Source organism: Zosterops lateralis, assembly GCF_965231275.1.
Source record: "Zosterops lateralis genome assembly, chromosome: 4".
In the NCBI taxonomy this organism is placed as follows: Eukaryota; Metazoa; Chordata; class Aves; order Passeriformes; family Zosteropidae; genus Zosterops; species Zosterops lateralis.
This window is the reverse complement of record NC_139765.1, coordinates 7929123-7950708: the sequence shown is the minus strand read 5'-3', so window position 1 is coordinate 7950708 and position 21586 is coordinate 7929123. Positions and strand designations below refer to the sequence as shown.

The following is a 21586-nucleotide window of genomic DNA, read 5'->3' as shown; positions in this document are numbered from 1 at the left end:
AGCAAGATATGCTTGGCTCCTGCAGGCCACTCTGCAGATCCCCCAAGACAGGTTTCACTTCTCTTCTGTGATTGGGTTATCAAGTTACTTGAGGGGTTAGCAGAATCTGAGTTTGCTTGGTCAGCAAGTTCACTGGTGACACAAATATGGGAGGAGGTCCTGAGCCCTTCAGAAGGATTTTGACAGGCTGGAGGGATGGGCAGAGAACTGTCTAAAATTCAACAAAGGCAAATGTAGCATGATGCACCTGGGGAGGAACAACCCCAGCAGCAGCACAGGCTGAGGGCTCACCTGCTGGAAAAGCAGCTCTGCAGAGCAGGACCCAGGGGTGCAAGTGGACAACAGGCTGTCCATGAGCCAGCAGCGCCTTGGAGGACAAGAAAGCCAATGGTCTCTTGGGATGCATTGGGAAAAGCGGTGCCAGCAGGTCAGGGAGGTGAGGCTGCCCCTCTGCTCAGCCCTGGTGAGAAGCACCTGGAGTGCTGTGTCCAGTTCTGAGCTCCTCTGGACAGGAGATACATGGAGCTTCTGGAAGGCAACAAAGATGATTTAGGGACTGGAGCATCTCTCTGATGAGGAAAGGCTGAGGGAGCTGGGGGTGTCCAGCCTTAAGGGACTAAGGGGGGCCCTCCTCCCTGTCTGTCAGTGTTTGCAGGGAGGGCGCAGAGCAGGGCCCAGGCTCTGCTCCATGGGATGCAGCAATGGGACGAGGAATGGGCAGGAACTGATGCCCAGGAAGTTCTACCTGAATATAAAGAAGAACTTCTTCCCTGTGCAGTGACTGAGATAATCCAGGGAGGGCATGGAGTCTCCCTCACCAGTGATGTCCCAGAACCATCAGGACACAATCCTGTGCCATGAGCTCTGGTGTGGTCCTGCTGGAGCAGGGAGATGGGACCAGGTGACCACTGTGGGCCATCTTACTTCAGCCAGGCTGTGAATCTGTAACCTAGAGCAGAACTCCAGTGGAATTAAATTATATGAAGGGCATTAAATGTTTGGTTTGCCATATCTAAAGGAAAAAGGAAAAAAAAACCCTCATTTCTTTGAGGTTTTAAATGCCCGTGTGAGGTTTTGGTACCTTCTGTATTTGCATCATCTAAACCACAGCTGCCTCTAGTCTTACCCAGTAAAATTTAGTGGTGAAAGAGGACCTCAGATGGTAAAGATTGTGGTGGAGTCACTACCCCTGGAGGTGTTCAACTCAGTGCCCTGGGTTAGTTGACAAGCTGGTGATGGCCCAAAGGTTGCACTTGATGACCTTGGAGGTCTTTTCCATCCTAAATGATTCTGTGACGATGTTTTTCCTTTGCTCCCTCTCTTTGTTTCTGTGTGCTGTTTTGATCTTTTCAGATCACAAAAATACACTGGTTCCATTCTGAATTAGCATGTTGTGATGACATTTGTGGAATTTTCAAGATAATTTGATGTTATTTTAATGCTCTGCAGATGAGGGTTTTGGAAGCCATATACAATTATTTTGTTACATATCTCATGAGTGGGTCAGGTGCCGTTCATTTTTGAAATCTCATTAAAACTTGAGTTAATATGGGAAAGAAGTTGTGCAGGATTCCTGATTTGGCAGCAATCTGAGTCAGTCACTTCATACCCCTTTTCCCTGTAAATTGAAGAAGTTTCTTCCATTCTCTGGCAAATATGTTAATATCCTGTTGTACTTTAAAATACAGTACAGCTTGCAAAAATGTGAAAGGTATACATTTGGCTTTGATGAGTAGCCTTTCCACCAGAATTCATGGTCTTTCAAAAAGCATTTTCTCTGAAATTATGCTTTCAAAGTCTTTCCTTTCACTAACATATGCCTAACTACCACTTACTGGCAGTGCACTCCAAATTCCTCTTAGAAAGAGTAAATTTAAAAACCACAGATTTTGCTTTAAAAGTTGTCTTTTGATTGCCATGTCTTTATGTTTTGCTTTCAGTGGATATCTAGCTGCTTATTTGAGGGATAAAAAAGCTGTCTCTGCAAAAATGATGAGCTGAGTGAAAATTATTTTTTACTTTGCTGGTGTGTTAAGAGCAATTTACGCTGTACTTTGATATTCTTCCCACTCTTTTGGGACTTGCAGTAGTTTCATCTGGATGGAGGAGAGAAACTTTCATTTGAGGGAAGGAACAGAAAATAAAGCAGATACAGTAGAGGCTGTGTTGCAGGCTGTAGGTTCTCTGGGGTTTGGAATTCTGTGCTTAGAGTGCCATGGAAAGGCTGCTGGGATATCAGATCCCAAGCCAAATCCTGGAAACCTGTGAACAATCAAAAGAGAAATTAAACATACCACATGCCCTGATTGCAATCAGAATACTGAGAAATGCTAGCCTAAATTATCCTCAATTTAAAATTCATGCATGGAATATATCAAATTTAAAATTCACTGTAGAAATTACAGATTTTTATGGAGAAAATAATTTTATTTTCTATCCTTACAGCTGCCTTGGCTGTTAACTGAATGACTGAGCTTTACTTGTGCTTTAGGTTCTTTAAGGCACCACTGTTGCTGTGAAAATGGATATAAATTACAGTAGTGTTTAGAGAAAATGAATTCAGGGTTGTTCAATCAGCTGTGTAGGCTATTACCTCATCTGCTGGGTCAGCACTGAGCACTTACTCTTTTCATGCAGTTATTACAAAATCATGGCAGTATTTTTTTCATTCATGTATGGAGCTTGTTATTTTCTCTGTTTATTGCTTATTCCCAGATGTTATGGTCTCTAATTGCCTTTTTGTTGCTATAGTCTCTCTTTGTAGGGGTACGTGTGTGATACATAAGAATATGCAATTACATCATTCAGCACTTTGGAAGTAATGGAAAATAAATATTCTATCTACCAAGGAAATCTGTTGAAAACTCCATGTTAGGGCTTGATATTTCTTCATATGTACACATGCTTCATGTTAGAAATTACAGGGGGGGGGTTTTATTTGATTACAGTGTGAAATTTTGCCTTAAAGGTCTGTCCTTTGTGGCAACCTGTTCTGTCACAGGCAGACAGACAAAACAAAACCTTTTTTTTTTTTTTTTTTTTTTTGTCTGTCTGCCTGTGTGCCTTCATTTTTGGAATACATTGTGTGTGGCAGCTGGGAGAAAGGGAGAAGTGCTGAGTGCTGGCTGCCTAAAATCTTGCATCCTCCTATGTAATGCTCTTGGAAAGGGGATTTTATTTCACCTTTTGGTCACCCAATACGCAAAACTGTGTGGAGCTATTCCCTGCACCACTCCCTGGGATGAGTGGCATTCATAGTATCTGAGGTTTGAGAGGCCTGAGGGGGTGTCTAATCTGTACCCCTGGCTGACCTGACAGAGGAGAGCTCCTGCTCTGAAACACGTAGGGTTTGTGCTTGTTCTGCAGTGGGATGAGCTCTGTGTGGAGTCTTGTTATATATGAATTACTGCAAGTTCAGTGGAGCTCTTGCATTTCTTTGATGTATTGAATTTGGATGTCTGAATTTTAAGTAGGAGTGGGAGAAGTGATTTAAACAAACTAGTGTAGCCTGTGACCCACCACTTTGCCAAACTCACTGTGAAAGACTCGCCCGTTTTGAATTCTGATGTAGAATCATTGCTAATTTATCTTTAGCAAAGTGTTGTAAAACAACCTCCTCTTCACTGGAATATTTGGAATGCAGAGTCTGCCAGTCAGTTTTATCTACAAATGTCCTCTTCAGGCTTAATGAAACCTTGGTGAAAATTCTCACTGCTTAAGTGGAAGCTTTGCCACTAAACTATTTCATGAATGAAAAATGCAGGCCATTAATTTATTAATATCCACGAACTTTTCGGTTGAATCTTGATTTGATTTGTGAAAGGTTACAAATTCACAGGCCTCCAACATTTTCATACAAAAGCTCAATGAAACTCAGTAGTTCTGGTAAAATTTCTCTTTGGGATTTAACTCTGACACAAAACACCCAAATGTGCCATTGCTTTGCTGACAAAAAGGAGAGACTGAATGAAAGAGAAGAGAATATGTAGGCTCTGGCAGTCCAAGATAGAGTCACATTTGTTTGTGGTGAAAAGAGTACAGATCTATGTTGAAAGGTATGAAAATGTAAGACTACCGTAGGGATGATGTTAAAAAGAATCTGTTTAATCTACTTGTTCTCTGCATGTTCTAGAGTCACTAAAATCTCATTTACTGGGACAAAAAGGGCACTATGTTGGTGCCAACTTTGTTGTTAGCAGTGGGATGGTTTAATATCCACTGCTTCCAGGTGTCATGCATGGCATTATCAGAGGACCAAGAGAAAAATGGAAGGTCTAGTTGGTCCAGTTGTGTCGAATCTTTACTAGGGAAACAAAAAAGAGAAGATAATCTAATCTGGCTTTCTAATTACAGGTCATATAAAAAATTATACGCCTAGGGGAAAAAGTATTTTCTCTAAGTGTGGCTTTTTTTGGCTGGACACACTTGAGAAAGAATATATTGTACAACATTCAAATAGTTATTTTGCAGTCATTTTTGTCTGCCCTTTAAAGGCTATCTAGACACATGTGGAGAGCAACAACACTTGAATATCTCTCTTTAATTGACTTAGACAGCTCTAAAAAAAAAAAAATTAAAGATACTGTGGGAAGATGAAACCAGAGGGCTCTGAGCAACCTGGTCTAGTGAAAGGTGCTAAAACAAGATGACCTTTAAGGTCTCTTCCATTCTATGATTTTATATATCTCTTATCAAAAGCCAACAACCAACTTGTGCTGTCTTCCATGAGATTCATCATGCGAATAAAGAAGATAAAGGAAAATTTAGAAGCTTAATTTTGGGGACTATCAAAATCAGACAATTCAGTTTTCAAAAGGTAAAAAAGATCATGACAATTCTTGTCTGACAATTCTTGATAAAAGAATGAAAACTAAAGCAGCAGAGTGAGTATAAGAGGCAGAACAGAGTAATTTTCTTAGCCAGAGAAACAAGTGTGGCCCAATGATGTGTCTTTGGATGTGCTGCATAGAAACTGCAGTCATCATGTTTAAGTGTTCCTGTTACATGTTTGCAAGCACTGATAGTGAGTTCAGCATGAGCCTAATTAATGACCTCTCATCCCTACTGGGGACTCGGATATTCCCTGCTGGGGCACTCCAAGTTGTTTGCTCTTTTACCCCATCCTCTTCCAGGTCACAAAGCTCAAATGCTTGCTGATAGGAAACTGTCCTTCCTCAGCCTAGCCATTAAACTGGGGCTGAAGTAGGCCCCAAAAACAAAGTGAAGGGAAAGGCTTTAGACTCAAGTAGCTTGCTGTTGTGCAGTGCTTATTACTCAGGGAGTATTCAATCCAGTGCATTCCTATTGTGTTAACAGCCTCCTGCTGCTCTGGACGTTCATTAGTTTGCCCTGGATTTGCATTAGGTTTGGGAATTGCTTTAAGTGAAAAATATATTTTTTTTTAGCTTGATAGAAAGCTCAAAACCTACTTACTGGGTCTGACAATACCTTAAAAATAACAAAATAACATGATATCCTAGCAGCTGCTGTGATTTCACAGAAGCATAGAATCATTAAGGTTGGAAAAGACTTCGAGGGCCATCAAGTCCAATCTTTGACCAATCACCACCTTGTCAAATAAGCACAGCACTGAGTGCTATGTCCAGTCATTTCTTAAACACCTCCAGGGGTGGTGACTCCACCACCTCCCTGGGCAGTCCATTCCAATCCTTAGCCACCTTTCTGTGGAGGAATTCCTTCTGAAAGTTTATTTCCATGCTTGTTTGTCCAGCTGTCAGAATAGAGTTGCAGTTTATTGAACCTTATCGTTGTCTTGTCCAAATTTCAGCCTCGAACAGAGGTTGTTTTAATCAAGCACCAATTGTTTTAGCCTCTTCCCTCAGGGAATGTGATTACACCTCCCAGAGGATGGCAGGGAAAGCCGGGGTGCCCTCGTGGATCTTAGAGCTGTCCATGGTCCTGACATGTAAGAAACTGCATATCGTGAGTGACCAGGTGGCCCTGGCTGGAGCAGGAGGTGGACTGGATTATGTGAATTCTATGATGCTAAAAGCAAGGGAAGAATCAAGTCAGGAAGCAAAGATCTTTGTGTGAAATTAGTTTTCAGATTCTAAAGTATAGTTGTGCTTTCTTGGTCCTAGGCTGGATTGGGTCCCTGAGACCTGTTTGGCTGCACTCTCAGTAGAGGAGTGAGCCCCAAAAGTACTTTCACAGAATCATTTAGGGTGGAAAAGACCTCCTGGAGCATTGATTCCAATCTTTGAACAATTTCCACTTTGTCAACTAGACCAGAGTACTGAGTGCCACATCCAGGAACATAAGTTCCATTCTGGAACACTTATAAGGTTGTTGTTTATTCAAATCAGTCATGATAAGTTATTCATTAATTATTCTCGTGCCTCTATGTGAAAATACATTTTAAGGAGTTTTGTTTTAATTACCAGAAAAAATAAATAGCTAATGGAAACTTCATTGGTTCTGTAATTGCAGTAGTTATTCCCCTTTACCTCCTTGGCCTTCTAAACTTCTGTTTTCATAACCTTTAGACATGACATTATATAGCACTGCACTTCCCTCTAATTGCCTCCTCATTTGGTAAACACAGCTTTTTGCACACATTGGTAGTCACTCATTATATGCAAATCCTTTGATGCTGCTGACCTCCTTTCCGACTTTCCAGCAAGGGCTGTTTAACCTTGGCTCTCCTTTTCTGCAGAAAGACTGCCCTGAAGAAATTGTTCTAAATGTAGATCTGTACCCTTGCTTAATGTGCAGTTTGTGGGATTCTTTGTGTTGTTTTCTTTGTGTGCTTTTTTTTTTTTTTTGCAAGTCTTATGTGTCAGCTTTTCATGTCTTGTTAGTTACATGCGCCAAATCACATGCCATGTAGTTTTCTGCATGAAGGACAGAGTAAAGGTGTAAGATGCAGATTGATACACTGGTAAATAATCTCCATATGTGATGTAAAATTTGGAGTTTCCAAAGTCTGAAATTGTTCTTAAAAGTTATGTTTTGCCTCCTTATCTATAAGGTAAGTGAAACTTTAAGAGGCTTAATTTTTCTCATTAATAGAGGAGAAAAAAACATAAGTGTGCAAATACTAACATAAGCAGTCCTTCCATGCTGCTGAGAAACCAATCCTAGTGTTCAAACTCTGCTCAAACTCTAATTGCAAATCTCCTGGAGAGTTCAATCCTTGGTACTTGTTTTTGATGTCTTTTTAACTAATGAACCTCAAAAGACGTCAGTGATTCATCTGAACTATTCAGAGGTAACAGAACGGCAAGGATCACTTGTTGATGAGAGGATCTTTTCCTTATAGAGGTTCATTGTCTGAGGTACTGTCAAAATGGAAGTGTGTTACTACTTTGATACCTCCCATGATAACTAAACCTGTATTTTGATGCCTATATAAGTTGATTAATTACCTTTGCTGTAGCTGCTTATTTGTATCAATGGGATCAAGAATTCAGAGATCCACTCCTTTCTGTGTTACTGTCCTTTCTACAAGTAGGATTGGAAGCCCTTTTTATTTTTTATGAGCTGAAACTAGCTGAAACTTATTTATTGCATATACTGTGTCTTGCTAGTAAGATTTTGAAGAACATGAAATTGTTGATAAACCCTTTGGAAAACTGAGAAAAGCAAAAACTATCCCTTACTGAGCAGTAGTTGGTCTTGCAAAATTTCCAGATACCTTCCTTGCTGACTATGTGTTGTCCCACACTGCAACAAGAGAACAATTAAACATTTTTTGTTTATTCCTACACCAGACATAAGCAAGCAGATACCCTACAATTTTCCCTATTCTCTTTTGATTTCTGCTTGCTACTCAAACTGAAATCACTGAGGGAGAAAGCATAGGCAGAGTTGGAGGACTTTGTCACTTGGCAGTCATATTACTTGTTTTTTGTCTTCGTTTCTCCACCTGGAATGTAGCAGTTATTTACTTTAACAGAGGCTCTTGTGCATGAGAGTTAGTGTGTCCCTACAGAGAGTAATTTCCTCAGCCAGGATAGCATTGCAAAACAGGAGATAACTGCCTTGAAGTTTATATTGCATTTTCCCAGACCTGCAGAAAAGCTCGTTAAACTGTCATGAGATAACTACTCATGTTGTTTAATAGATTTGCATGACATTAAAAAAGTAGTTTCCCACCCCAGAAGTGATGATTTGTGTTCATCCTTGTTTCCATGAAAAGTTGACACAGTCAAAACTTGAAAAGGTTTTGGTGCACTTTTTTTTTTTTTGCCTTAAGTTTAGAGCTTTTTATTAATGCAACCCTGGTGTTTACAGGTTGATACACAGCTTTTCCTCTTCTGCTCAGACTTAGAGCAGGCGAAGAAACAGGGAAATGAGTGCTGGAATACCTGCTGTTCCCACGTGTCCTTCTGCCACCTAGTGCCAGTGATCTGGGAGGTTGTGTAAATGCTGGACAGAGCCCGGATTTAACCTGAATCAGCTGAAATGTAAGAGGGAGGCTGTTGTGTACCTGTCTCCAAAGGTGCTGGCAAAGCAGAGCAGGGCTGACAATCCCACACAGCATGATGGTGTCCTCCAGGCCTCATGGCATCTGCTGTTGTCAGGAGATCAGGGGAAAAGGAGGATTTGCTGAGTGTTCCTGTGGATGTTGGAAGAGTTTAGTTCTTTGTCCTATGACTTGAGGCTTAGCCTTATCACATAGGATTTAAAAAGAAGAAATCAAAGGAGTCACTCAAGAGTATGAGAAGGTGGTGAGGGAAGCCAACAGAGGGAGTTGTTTATGGATTCTGGTCATGCTGTTCCTCAAGGAATTTGTACACTATTTTTCCATTTTCTACCATTTCCATGGGACTAGATGACTCCACAGGACATTTAAATCCAGCTATTTAGGAGGCAACATAAGTTCTTCTTGAGGCTTCCCAGTTGTGGAAATGTTTGAAATAGAAACATCTCCCAGAATAAGAGACACTCTCCCCACACCCACAACATCACCAAATGATGTTTTATTTTTATATTTTTTAATCCAAAATTTGGGGTCCTAATGCATTGCAGGTGGTAAAGTTTGGATCCAGAAATCTTGCAGATCTTTGGGATTTCTCACCTGTTTATTCTTTTTGTCTTATCAGGAAGAATCCCCTTGACATTGCCAGAGCATTCATTGTTTAAAATACTGTCTATGATATACAGTCAATAGGCTGTTCCAATCTACAAATGTGCTTTTGCTTGCTTGCTTGCTTGCTTGTTTGTTTGTTTGTTTGTTTGTTTGTTTTTTCCATAATCCCCACACTGTGCTCTCCTGGCTGTATGGAGGCTGACTCTATTAAATTAAATGCCACATCAGCAATTTGAAATGTTCTTTTAATTCCAAGCAAGTGCTCCCTTGCAGTGACATCATGCTGGATAGAAAGCTCTTAAAGATCACACATATTGAAGTTCCTACTTAAAGTACAGCTGGAACTAAAAGTGACTGCCAGCTTAGTCACTGCTACTCCGTGGTTTATGTGAATAATGTTGCAAATTGTTCTCTCTTTAATGTGTGGCTGTTCTGCAGTTCATGGATCCTTTTGGATAGCAGAGTTTTTCCTGGAGCAGCACAGCAATGTATTCAGTCTTCCAGGTGGAGTTTGTAGCCCTGTGTCCCTGTGTAAATAGTTTCTGAGGTTCTAATGTAATGAAAAACAATACTGCCTGAAGTACATATTTATGATGAACACAAAGTTTGCATAAGCTTGAATGTTGAATTCCAGTTCAGGGCTGAATAAAGACACTGTTGTCATGACTGGGACATGAGGACCTACAGAGGAGCTTGTCCCACCTGGACAACTTCTCTTTTGTACAAACAATGAGCTTCAGGTATCAACATGTCCTGGTTGGCAATGCTAAAATAAACTGAAGAAGGTAGCTGGAGATCCAGTGTAGGATCTCTTCCTTATCAAATTTCATAGTCCCTGCTGCTGTTTCTTCTTGTAATAATCACATTTTAATCAGAGTCCCACCTGTTCCAGTGAGAGAGAGTAGGTTTAGACCAGATATGTGGAATTTGTGATTTATTTCTGTGAGGGTGATGAGGCAGTGGAACAGGTTGCCCAGGGAAGTTGTGGTTGCCCCATCTCTGGAAGTGTTCAAGACCAGGTGGGTTTGGATGGGACCCTGAACAACCTGGTCTAGTGGAAGGTGTTAGAACACCAGACAAGATGATCTTCCAACCCAAACCATTCTGTGATTCTGTCCCCTTGCTGTCACTGGGTCACTCCTTGCTCTGGGCTCCTGCACCTGGTTAGGATATAACTGGCTGGAGAGGGGTGAATAAAATGAAAAGAACCACAGCCCCCACACACATTTCCCTATTGGGAACATGCCTGCCCCTGACACTGATGGGTTTTTATCCTCAAGCTGTCACGTCTCGACAGCTCTGTAGGTGGAACAAAGGGGGGCAGCAGACCGAACACGATTTGTAAACAATGGAGAAGGAGCTTGTGCCACCCTGCAGCATCTGGCAGTGAAAAACCACCCTGAGCTCTCAGGGTTTTGCTGGCTCCTTAGGAAATTCAGTAGAGCTTCACCCTTCTCATCAGGATGCTGCCTTCTCAAAAGGGACAGCAAAATCAAGGCATCTCTTTCAAATTCAAAATGCTTATGTAAAAGATAAATTATGCTAATTTATGTTTGCAGTGTTTTCAATGATTTTTGTATCTTCAGCATTAAATCAGAGGCTTAATGCTGTAATTTTCCCCGTTTTTCCAGTAAGAACTTGGTTTCTGATTAAAGTCTCTGGCAGTGAGTGGGCAAAAAATTAGTGCATTAACAACTTAACAATGAAATCAAAGTGATTTAGAGTAGCATTATCTAAAATTATTTTTTGTTAGTATGTGTAATGTTCTTTTGACAATGATTTATTTCTACTCAGATGAATGATGAAACTAATCAGTGAATTGCTTGAGAAATGCTTTGTTAAATTAGTCCCCTATTCAACTGGGAGTCTTTAATCTATTGTTCTGTGTGCTTATTTGTCATTGAATTTGCAGGGGGATATGCAGGTTCTTTTGTTTACATGAATATGAACTAGAACAGCTTCACTGATTGTCAGTAGAGTTTCATTGTTTAAAAAGGGGAAAATGAGACAATGGGACCTTCCTCTGTTTGGTTTTGTTGGGAAATACCTTTTTGAAAAATGGCCTATGCAATTAATTTAATAAAGTACTTGACTTATGTTTACAAGGGAATTCATCCTGCTTATTTCCAATACCCAAACTGTTTACAAGTATTTGTAAATTCTATGGTAATTATTGCTTAATAATGGGGATAAGTTGGTTGTTTTCTGGTACATTTTCTCTGTCAGACTAAACAAACTGAGGCTGTTTATTTCCAGTCCACCCACAAGACTCTGGCCATTCATAAAAATTTTATGAATGAGGAAAATAACAGATGTGTTGACAATGAAAATAACGGAGTTTCAGGAAGCTAATATTAGTGGAAGTGCTTTTGTTACAACAATGCTGCCTAAAGCCAGCATTTGTTAGGCTAGCTTAGAATTCTAAGGAGAAAAACAGCTGAGCTTTTTGTGACCATTTAGCATAAATGACAGCTGGGATCCCTTTAATGTGAGAATTTACACACTGTCAACTATGAACTGATAATTTGCCTAGCAAAGTGTTGTGATGTGGAAGGTAAAGAAGGAAAGCATTAGATGGTTTTGTAGAGAGAGGAAAAAAAAGACATATGTTTCATAGTTGCTTATGGGCAACACTTGAGTCTAAGACTTGCATAAGTTTTGTGTGAACAGTTTTGTGTTTGTTTGGACAAAGAGTTCCAGGAATGTCCCTGCAATCTCAGCAATAACACAGATCTGTGATTCGAACGTCTGAAAAAAAGTCATGTTCAGGGTAACAAATGCAAGTTTCTCCCAGGTCATCCTAATTGCTCTTTACTGAGCTCGAAGCAACTGAAATGCCACCAAGCAACAGAGACAATCTTTTGGGTTTTGCAACCCCCTCTACATGCTGGTAATGGCATTGGAATGATGTCCTTTGCTTGATGTCTGTAGAAAGTTTAAAAGTGTGGTCTTCTGGAAAATAGGCCATTGGACATTTTAAGATAGAGGCCTGTGTAGACTCTGATATCTGTCCCATATCCTGAATCTTCAGTACTGCACTGGGGGAGGTAAAAGTGTCTGTGAGCATGGTGGGCATGGTGGCTTCCACAAAGAGCTCTGTTTAGCCTGGTTTTCCTCCTGTGTCCATGGAGCAAGTGGATCTTCACAGATTAGGCAGTGATGATGATATAATCTGCCCCTTCTGCTTTCCTTTGCCTTCTTCACATCACTTTGTCAGCCCTGATCTTGTTCTTTTGCTTCTTAGACTCTTCTGAAGTGATACCTAGTCCAAGATGTGATCCAAACTTAGGAATTATTTTGTTGTTAATCAGTAGCTATACCTTGGCAGGCATGATTAAGTAGTTGCATTATGAAAGTTGTGAAAATTTATAGGCTTGGCTAATCCTTTGTTTTAAGGGAAAGAGGGTGTTATTCTGAAATGAATAGACTGTCTGGACAAGAGCCACCAGGAATGAAGTCAACAAGACTAAGTAAATGGGAGGAAGAAGAATTAGAATGATAAGCAAGAGATATAGGTAGCAAATAAGGGTTTGATTAATGAAAAATTAGTGTACTTTGGAACCAATGTGTGTTTATACCACTGTTTGTTAGAATGTAGAAATTGTGTATATCTACACAAATTGTGGGTTCCCACCATGCTCCCTACTTTGCACAAACTAAAATAAAAAATGGAACTACCTCACCTTGGTGTGGGAATTTTCTGCACACACCAGGTAGCAAGCCTGTGTTCAGGATAACAGAAGGACAAGAGTTTTAAAACTTCATCAGCTCTTGGAAACTGAAGTACGTATGCAATCAAGAACTGGTATTATCATCTCCAAGCAGAACAGGAAATAAACTTCACTCGTAGGATAGCAAGTCATCTCAAGCAATATTAAATGCTTTTTGCAACCCCCAGAATTTGGAAGCATTTAGTAACTGCTGAATGTCTATTTGGGGGGTCTAAAGGCACTGAATTTATGTGACAGTGCCCACTACTCTTAAAGGCAAGAGTTAATGTCTGCTGCCTTTGTGGTTTGGCACAGCTTTTGTATAACCAGCTCTCATGAAAGGAGCTTTGATGTATCTTTAAGGAAGGGACTGTTATTTATAGAACATACGTAGTCTACATTTCCTCTGCTTCCCACCACCCACCCCTTTACAGAGAATGTGAGTTTTCATTTGATCAGGGTCACCTCAGAAATGAGATGTCCTTTAAATCTCAAGATACACTCCTGGTTCAATAACTGTAAATTAAAAAGTGTTCTTGAGAAGGCAGATACAGGACAGGAATGCAGCTGCATAGTCAGTATTGCTCTGCTGTGTTGTTAGTGCTTTCCTAACCATAGCTGGGTCTCAGGACACTAAAATTTACTTTTCTGCTTAAGCACATCTTAATTCAGAGTTACCTTATTTTTTAAAAAGCAGGTTGTGACTTTATACAAGCTGAATTGTGTCTAGTTTGCAGAGAAAGGTAGACAAAGCAAGTCAATCTAGGAAGAAGAGAAATAAGACAGCAGGAATAAGTTCTAAAAAATGCAGAATCTGTGCTGCTATACTGGGTCTGTTTTCTGGACCATGTCCTGTATTTCAGTGCCTGATGAATACATGATGCCCTGTCAGTTGTTGCTCTGTACTGGCAATTGAGGCCACCCAGAGAGAATTGTTCTGTGGTGCTGCATCCTCTCTCCCTGGCATCTGTATTCTCTGAGGCCTGTGCAGTAACTCCTGTCTCTGCTGCAAAGTCAGGCTTTGACAGCCTTGATAAATAAAAATCCCTGCACAATTTTTTTTCGCTTGAGGAGAATATTAACTCTTGTATTGTAGACAAATCACATTCTGTAGCTAAATCACACTGCTTTAAATTCACATGTCTCTTCACCACCTTTTTTTTTTTTTTTTTTCATATGCTGGGCTGCTCTACAGTGCTGTCTGCTGCTTACAGGACTGCCCCAAGCTCTCAAAAGGCTTGGGGCTGACAGGAACATGTCCCATCCATAATTTTGAGATCCCCTGGAATGAGGACTATACAGATTTAATATATTGCTGTGTTTGTTGCTCGGGATCTCATGACCATTTGACTTTGCACTTTCATGCCCTGTTAAGCAGCTACAAGAGCTCCTCAGCTAAAATGGTCCCACTCTAATTTTAATTGATGCAAATACTGATTTGTAATGTGTCTGGCTGTTTAAGGAGGTGCTGTCAGGCTCCAAATATCTTTGCCTAAGGCTATGGATTGACCTGCCCCAGCAACACAACCATGGAGAGAGCCAGGGTGACTCCGGATTCCCAGTACACTTCTGTCATCAGAGCATTCCCTGTTCTTTCCTTCCTTTCTTCCTCAGAGGTGTCTTTTGTATATCAGCTCAGGAAGATCACTCTCCATGGATTATTGTTTTCCTGTTTTCCTGGTTGCCCTGTTTCCTCTGTGTCCTTGCAGCTTGCCTGGAAAGCTTGTGAACTGCCTGATATTGGTCAGTGTTTGTATCAGGACTTCAGGCAGTTTGGGTTTTGCAGAAAATCATCTTCTGTATCACATTTGTTGCATCCTGGTTTGGGAAGTGGGGGTCAGACTGGTTCTACATGTACTTACCAGCCAATTTCTGTACTTTTTTTATTTTTCTTCACTCCTAATTCTCCTTTTTCTTTCTGTCACTTTGAGCCCCAAACACTTCTCTGGGTTCTCCAGGAGTGTCTGCTACGAAGATGTTTGTGTTCTCCCATGTAAAACTGGTCTTGTTTTGTGTTGCTAGGCTACTCCCTTCCAGCTGCCACTGAAGAAATGCTCCGTGGTGGGAAACGGTGGGATCCTGAAGAAGAGTGGCTGTGGCAAACAAATAGATCAAGCAGATTTTGTCATGCGGTAAGACAGAGACCTTAACAACATATTGTCCCCCCTTCCACCTGCTACACCTCAGGCTTTTCAGACCCGTTCAGCCGCGGTTAATCAGTGATGATTTGCCTGGTTGCCCTGCCTTTGGAGGATGCTTTACACAAGCAGTTTGGGGGAAAGTATGGAGAGAGGCAAAAAAGGAGTTTTGGCTTGTTTCTGCAAAGGGACAACCTGCTGGTCAGTGGAGTTGTGACAGTGTCGAGGTTTGAAAGAAAACGAGTGAGAGGCTCCAAGTCAGAAATACAATTTAATAATAAGAAAGGAAAAAAGTAAAATAAAAAAACCCAAATGCAATAATACAAAAGACCACTGACAGAGTCAGAATACAATCTGAGCAGGTTGGTGGAAGCAGTCCGGATGAGATGGTCTTCCTGAAGCAGTGATCCTGTAGAAAGGTCTGGTAGCTCTGCTCCTCTGGGAATCCAGTGGGTAAGGGCTGCTTGTCCTGTCCCAAATCCCAGATTATATCCAGGTGGGAATGCTTGGCTCCTCCCCCCGGGCAGAGCATCTCACAATGGGATGATGAGTTGTGAAGTGGGTCCTTGATGGCCCATTAAACAGAGATAACCCCTGGAGGGAGTTACCTGTGAGTCCTGGGCCAGGCATTGATGGGCCATTAGCAGAAGAGCCCAAAGGCAGGGGCCTGGGAAAACACTGCCCCACCTGGTTTAACAGTCCGTGAAGATGGTGATAGAATAAATACTTTGTGTACATCCTACACTGCAACCCAGAGCAGACAGCTTGTGCAGTGTCTCAGGGAGGTGCTGAGGAGCCACTTTTCTCATCATTTATGCAGTGATAGCCAGAGTTCTTCATCCTGCTCTGTGCTCTGTCCTCTGAAACTAAATGCCATCTATACAAACTTTGGAACTCAGAATGAGGAGGGGCTGATTTATGGGGCAAGGCTTGAGTTGGTAGAAGCTAAAATCTTCCTTTGTTTTTCTTCCCTCAAGACTGAACTGTGGGTGACTGTCTGAGGAAAGGCCAAATCTCTTCCCTTGATGTGAGGTTTTTGTGATTCTTCACATTTCCTTTCCCTCCAGCCTTCCTTAATTTATAAGAACCTGTCAGGAGGGATGTTGAACCAGCTACTGCTTTTGTGATTAAATTTGGCACTTTCTAGGTCTGCAATCCTTAAGGAAGAAAGACAGAAATTAGTTCCTCCCTGATAAACACGAACAAGAGAAACATTGTGTGGGAGAAACTGGAGGAATGCTCCAAGAGAGATGAGAATTGGAGTTTCTTTGGATTTCTGATGGATGCATAAAGAACACCCACTATAACAAGTCTCCTTATTAGATCCTGATGGCTTATTATAAAGCAATACAAATTTGCTCTGAACCATTACTGTAATTTCTGGTTTGCATCTCAAAGACCAAAAAACGCCTTCATTATTAAATGGCTGTTAAGGCAAAGAAAAAGAAAAAAATTAAAGGCAAAGGGAAATACATACTTAGGACATTTACAGAAGAGAAGATGTAAAGCACAGGGGGAGAGAGCAGCACTCTGATTGCCATTACTGCAAAACTCCTTAGGTGTTCCATAGACTAAATACAAGAAACTGCAGCATGGTTATATTTCCTAGAAATTAAAATGCTGTAGGAGCAATCAGTTACAAAAACAACAGAAGTTAAAAACAAAACAAAAACCCCAAAACCATCACCCCCCCAAAAAAAAAAACCCACAAGAAAAACCCAGAAACGCCCCCCCCAAAATAAAACTCCCCAAACAAAACAAAAAAAACCCCAAAAAACCCAAAAAAGTCCCCAACAAAACAGTAGCTATTTTAGCTTGATCATAAACCCCCATTTCTCTGCAGGGAGGGTAAAGCAACCATTATACGTACAGAGCTTGTTTTGATTTAGAACTAAGTGATTGGGAGGATCCTGCAAAATTCCCAGTCATTGTCTGCAGGCTCTCTTGTATTAGTCATATGAAATCATATTTATGGAACATTTAGTTGATCTTTTCTAAATCTCGTTTCTAAAATCTGAGAGAGAAGGAGCACAATGGTGACTTCCATTACACTTCCCTTTTTTTTTTGAAAAGAAATTTGTGTAATATCTCCAAAGTACTTCTGCAGTGTGAAATGTCCTGGTTTTGCCCTTGTTTGTTAATTCCCTTTGCATGAGTTTTGATTTCACTTATGTATATTTCCATAAGCTTTGTCATATGAGAGAAGGTGGCTGCAGTCATATGTTGTAATTGCTAAGGTTATTTAATGAGTTTAAACTCATCTGGTTGCTGAGCATCTTCTACAAACACAGTTGTTCCAGCACAGAGATGAAAAGAGCAGCAGTTTTCAGCCCCTAAGGCATAACAAGCTGCATATGCAATGAGAAAGGTGCATATGGTCTAATGTCTAGGTATTGTGGTTATAATGGGCTCTTCTTCTGATTTTCAAGTTTGTCATTCTTATTTCTATGAAAAAAAATATTTCTCCCCCTCCCTACTTGCTAATGCTTATTTTAAGAGAGAAGTGTTGGGTAATAGTCCTAAGCCATCTTTTTGACTCTATTTTTTGTATACTTACTTCTTAGTACTAGATACAATAGTAAGATAATTAAAAATAAAGTTTCTTAGTATGAGGCTTGTGCTTCAGTGTGTTCCTCACCTGCAGAATACTCAGCACTCTGCTGGCCTATCCAAGAAAGCAATTGGGAAGGTCAAGCAACAGATTTCCTACAGTTTCCTGTGGATACTCAGGACATTTCTTAATGTTTCCTGCACAGTAAGGTGGGAATCAGACTTAATGATGAAAGGAATTAGACGTATTTAAATAATGCATCTGTGACAGGCTTATGAAAGAATTGTCATTATTTAAATGCTGAGATGATAAAAGCTAGAGTGAGGTCTTAGTCCTTCAGAGTGCTTTTAAATCAACTTTAACCAAAAATGTTTTTTTTTTAAAGCGTGCCCTATGAGCTTGTGTTTATTCAGAGTAGAGAGCATTAAATATTGTGATCTGCCAGAGATATTTATGCCACCTCTCTACCCTAAGGCAAATCAGCTATAAATCTTCCTTCACAAATATTTGTTTGACTTTTATTTACTTCATTTTAAGGAACTCTTTCTCATTAAGATTTTATCATTTGTTATGTCAGAGAATTAAAACTTCCCTAGTCTTGCTCACTTCCCTCTTCCCTCTTCCCTCATTGCAATTTCTGAAACCTCTTATTCTGATTATTTTTTTCTGTCTTTGAAATTGTCTAGCTTCTCTTAATTAGTGATAGAGTGAACTAGAAACTGTTCCTTGACTGAAATCTCAATACATTGTACACATCTTAACAAATACACTCATGAAAAGAAGAAAATGTTCCTGGAAATTTTGTATTTCTTGGTAAATGTGATTTAATTCATCTGTGTTCCATGTAGGTGGGACATTGCTGTCCTTTTCCTTGGTATTTCTTGATGATGAGAATTTAAGGTTTTGAGAGCTGGTGTTTAGATGCAGATAGAGGCTGATACAGTACCACTGTGGTTTTATTTGGGGTTTTGTTGTTTGTTTGGTTTTAGTTTTTTGGTTTTTTGTTTGGTTGATTTTTTGTTTTTCTGAGTTAACAAAAACTGCAGAGAGAAAACCCTGAACCCCAACAACGTAGCAACATAAACACCAAAAGCCTTTCTCTGAAAAAAATTCCAAATTCTGCCTGTCTTTGAGAATCATGTTTTCATTTTTGCCTTTTAAGCATTCCAAATGCTGTTCACATCTTTGTTTTCAAGGAGAAATTTGAAATGAAAAACATTTGGAAACCACTTTTTAGTGTAATTTTTATGCTTTGTGTAGATTTCTCCTGACTAATTTTTGGGGCAGTGCACAGGCTTGGATACTCTTTGAATGTATCTTCATCTTTGTCTCCTGCACCTTCCTCCTCCTCCTGGGTCTTTACAAGGGAGTTTTTAGGACTGTTCACTGTGTGGATATTCCCCTCTACTTCTGAGGTTTTTTGAGTCTTAATTCTCTGCTTCCCAGAGTAAATTTGCTCAGTTGCTTTGGCTCTATTCCATTATCATCCTGCCCACCAAAACAAGATTGATGAGCAAAACTGAGACACACATATTTAAAAACTTCCTAATTTTTTTCTCTCTGTGTTTTCTCAGTAAATTCCATAAGATGATGGTACCCCACTGTGTAATATTAAAAAATCCACTTATAATGCCTGTAATACTATAATTATCAATCTGGAGCCTGATACTGGCAAACAAGACAAAACAGAGTGAAAATCAGAACTTTTAAAGAGATTGGATTAAAAAAAAGTTTTTCTATAGATAGTAACTGCCTCTTCCACAGCCTTTCAGCCTGTCAGAAATGTCAGGTCTATACCCTTGATTTTGCTTAGCAGCTACACAGATCCCATCTCTGCAAAAGGTTTGATTTCTCCTATTTCCCCACAGTCTGGTAGAAAAATGCTTACAGGTGTGGTACAGTAGGGAACAATTGTAGCCTGGTCCAGTAATACAGCATTTTTACATTTTCTGAAGCCTGTCAATCCTGAATGTCATTTAAAATCTTGACTGTCTTTGCGTGCAGGTGCAACCTTCCTCCTCTATCCAGTGAATACAGCAAGGACGTTGGATCCAAAACTCAACTGGTGACTGCAAATCCCAGTATCATTCAGAAAAGGTAGAGAGAAGATTTTTCCTTTTCTGGTTTTGTCTGGGGGTAGACGAAAATAAAAATGCTTCATCAGTGTTATAGAAATTAATGCATCAGAGTTGTGTTCTTAATGATCTGATCCTGGAAGGGGAATCTGGAAAATGTGGATTAGGCAATGGTTTGGTGTTGGGTGAAATAATTAAAGGCTAAACTTCTGATCCTTTCAGTATAAGCAGGAAAACTGAGGGAGGTACATATTGATGGGTGCCCCAAACTACCCTGCTGGCTGCTGCATCCCACAGTTCATGAAGATGCTAATTTGGGTTTCTCTTTGTTTCAGCAGAGATAACTCTAAGTCCTCTCTGCCTTTGCATTATTTGTTTGATACTGACTTACAGAGTATAAAAGAGGTCAGGATGGAACTGCTTGGCAGGGTGTGATCATACGAGCTTTGCTTTCTTAGGAAACTGGGACAAATTTGTGTTGCTTATTAGAGTTGGTTGAAATTTTCCAAATGTCAGTCACTGATGAGAGTGGGGAAGAGGGAGTGGGGAAAAAAAAGGTCAGTGCTATCTCTCTGATTTTGTCGTCCTGAATTTTAATTGCCATGTTCTGTGTTTATCATCTGAAATGAGGTAGGTTGTTCTCAGACAGAAAAAGATCTGGTAGAAACCTGCCATATTCACTGAAAAACACAAGAGAAAAAATATGAACCAAGGGGATGAGCAGAAAATGATTAGGCATAAAGAAATGTGAGTACTGGGCGGTGAAGGATTGTGAAAGAAAGTAAAGCAGGGAAATTAAATACATAGTGGAAAGCCAGGTGTTTTAAAAAGGAAGGCACTGGCTTGGAAATGGATGTTTGATGGTATTTAAATGTAATATTTTTCCTCTCTTTCAGGAATTGAAGGGTTCTCTAGTTTTGTGTGTGGAAGGGATGACAGTCTTTGACAGAGTAGAACAGAGAGGGCGAGCAGGAGGGAAATGGAGCAATAATGAGCTTCAAGAGCTGATTGCAGGCAGAGAGTGCTTGAGCAGGAGAAGGCACAGAGATTCTTGTGAGTTGAGACCAAAGCAAACCAAGCAGAACTGGCAGGGAATGGCACCAGGTGCCAGGAAAAATCAGGGATTTACTCAGGGCAGTGTATCTGAAGACAGGGAATCTGGAAATCCTGTGGTAAGTAGATGACTAGTTGATTTATGAAGTGGAATGAAATGGCCAGAACATCCCATCAAGGAAAGATCACTTTGGCCATGGCATTTGGGATGAAATGAAGAGGAGCAGTGTGAAACACAACCTTTCAGAGGATTTTACAGTTCTCAAGACAGAAGATTACTTAACTCAGGCATATATGTTTTGCACCCTCCCCTCCATCAAGGTCTGGGGTAGAAAGCTGACTGTGGTTACTATTTTTGAACAGAAAAGGAAAAGAGTTTTAGTGATGCTTCAAGGAGACTGTGGAGCCACATTGGAGTTTTCCAGCAGGAGGGGAAGGATGGAATAAGGAGATGGTTGAAGAAGCAGTTGGAGAGAGCAAGGTGCTACTTTGTGAGGGGTGGATATCACAAGGAGGAGTGGAGGGGGGTGGGAAATGGGGAAAAAACAGAGGAAGGAAACAAGATTGTGATTAATTAGTTTTCAAGGGGAGTGGACAGTAACTGTAAGGTAAGACCTTGGATGAGAGAGTATTGTGGAATGTATGTGCATGTGTATTGATCAGGGGGAGACACACAGCCAGAAATTGAGAATGACACAGGGCACTGAAAATTGGCAGAAACCTCCTTTGAGGCTTTGCTTCCTCTGCCTGGTCAGGAAGAAATGTTTTAATTTTTAATTTTTTAAAAAATAATTGACTGATGTTTCCTGTGTGCTGCCCAAAGTAATTATTTTATCTCCTGTGTGTTAAGCTAGAGTGGGGAAAAGGGTTGTATCTTGGAAGTTAAAATAGAAATAAAAGAGTACAACTCTGTCATCACTCCTGTGGAAAGAAGCCTTTTTAGGAATTAAGGTTGCTTATAAATCCAGATTTTCATAACATTCAAAGACATTCAGATTTGTGAC

General features: G+C 40.3%; 1 protein-coding gene across 1 annotated transcript in view; it reads left to right on the top strand.

Annotated features, from left to right (window-relative positions):
* Positions 1-21586, top strand: part of ST8SIA1 (ST8 alpha-N-acetyl-neuraminide alpha-2,8-sialyltransferase 1) — a gene marked incomplete at its 5' end in the record, with an annotated part of 97354 nt that overhangs the window by 38317 nt on the left and 37451 nt on the right. Inside the window, 2 exons of the mRNA XM_083860407.1 lie at positions 14788-14897; positions 19459-19551. Coding sequence (XP_083716533.1) covers positions 14788-14897; positions 19459-19551 — 203 coding nt within the window. The remainder of the gene's footprint in view (positions 1-14787; positions 14898-19458; positions 19552-21586) is intronic.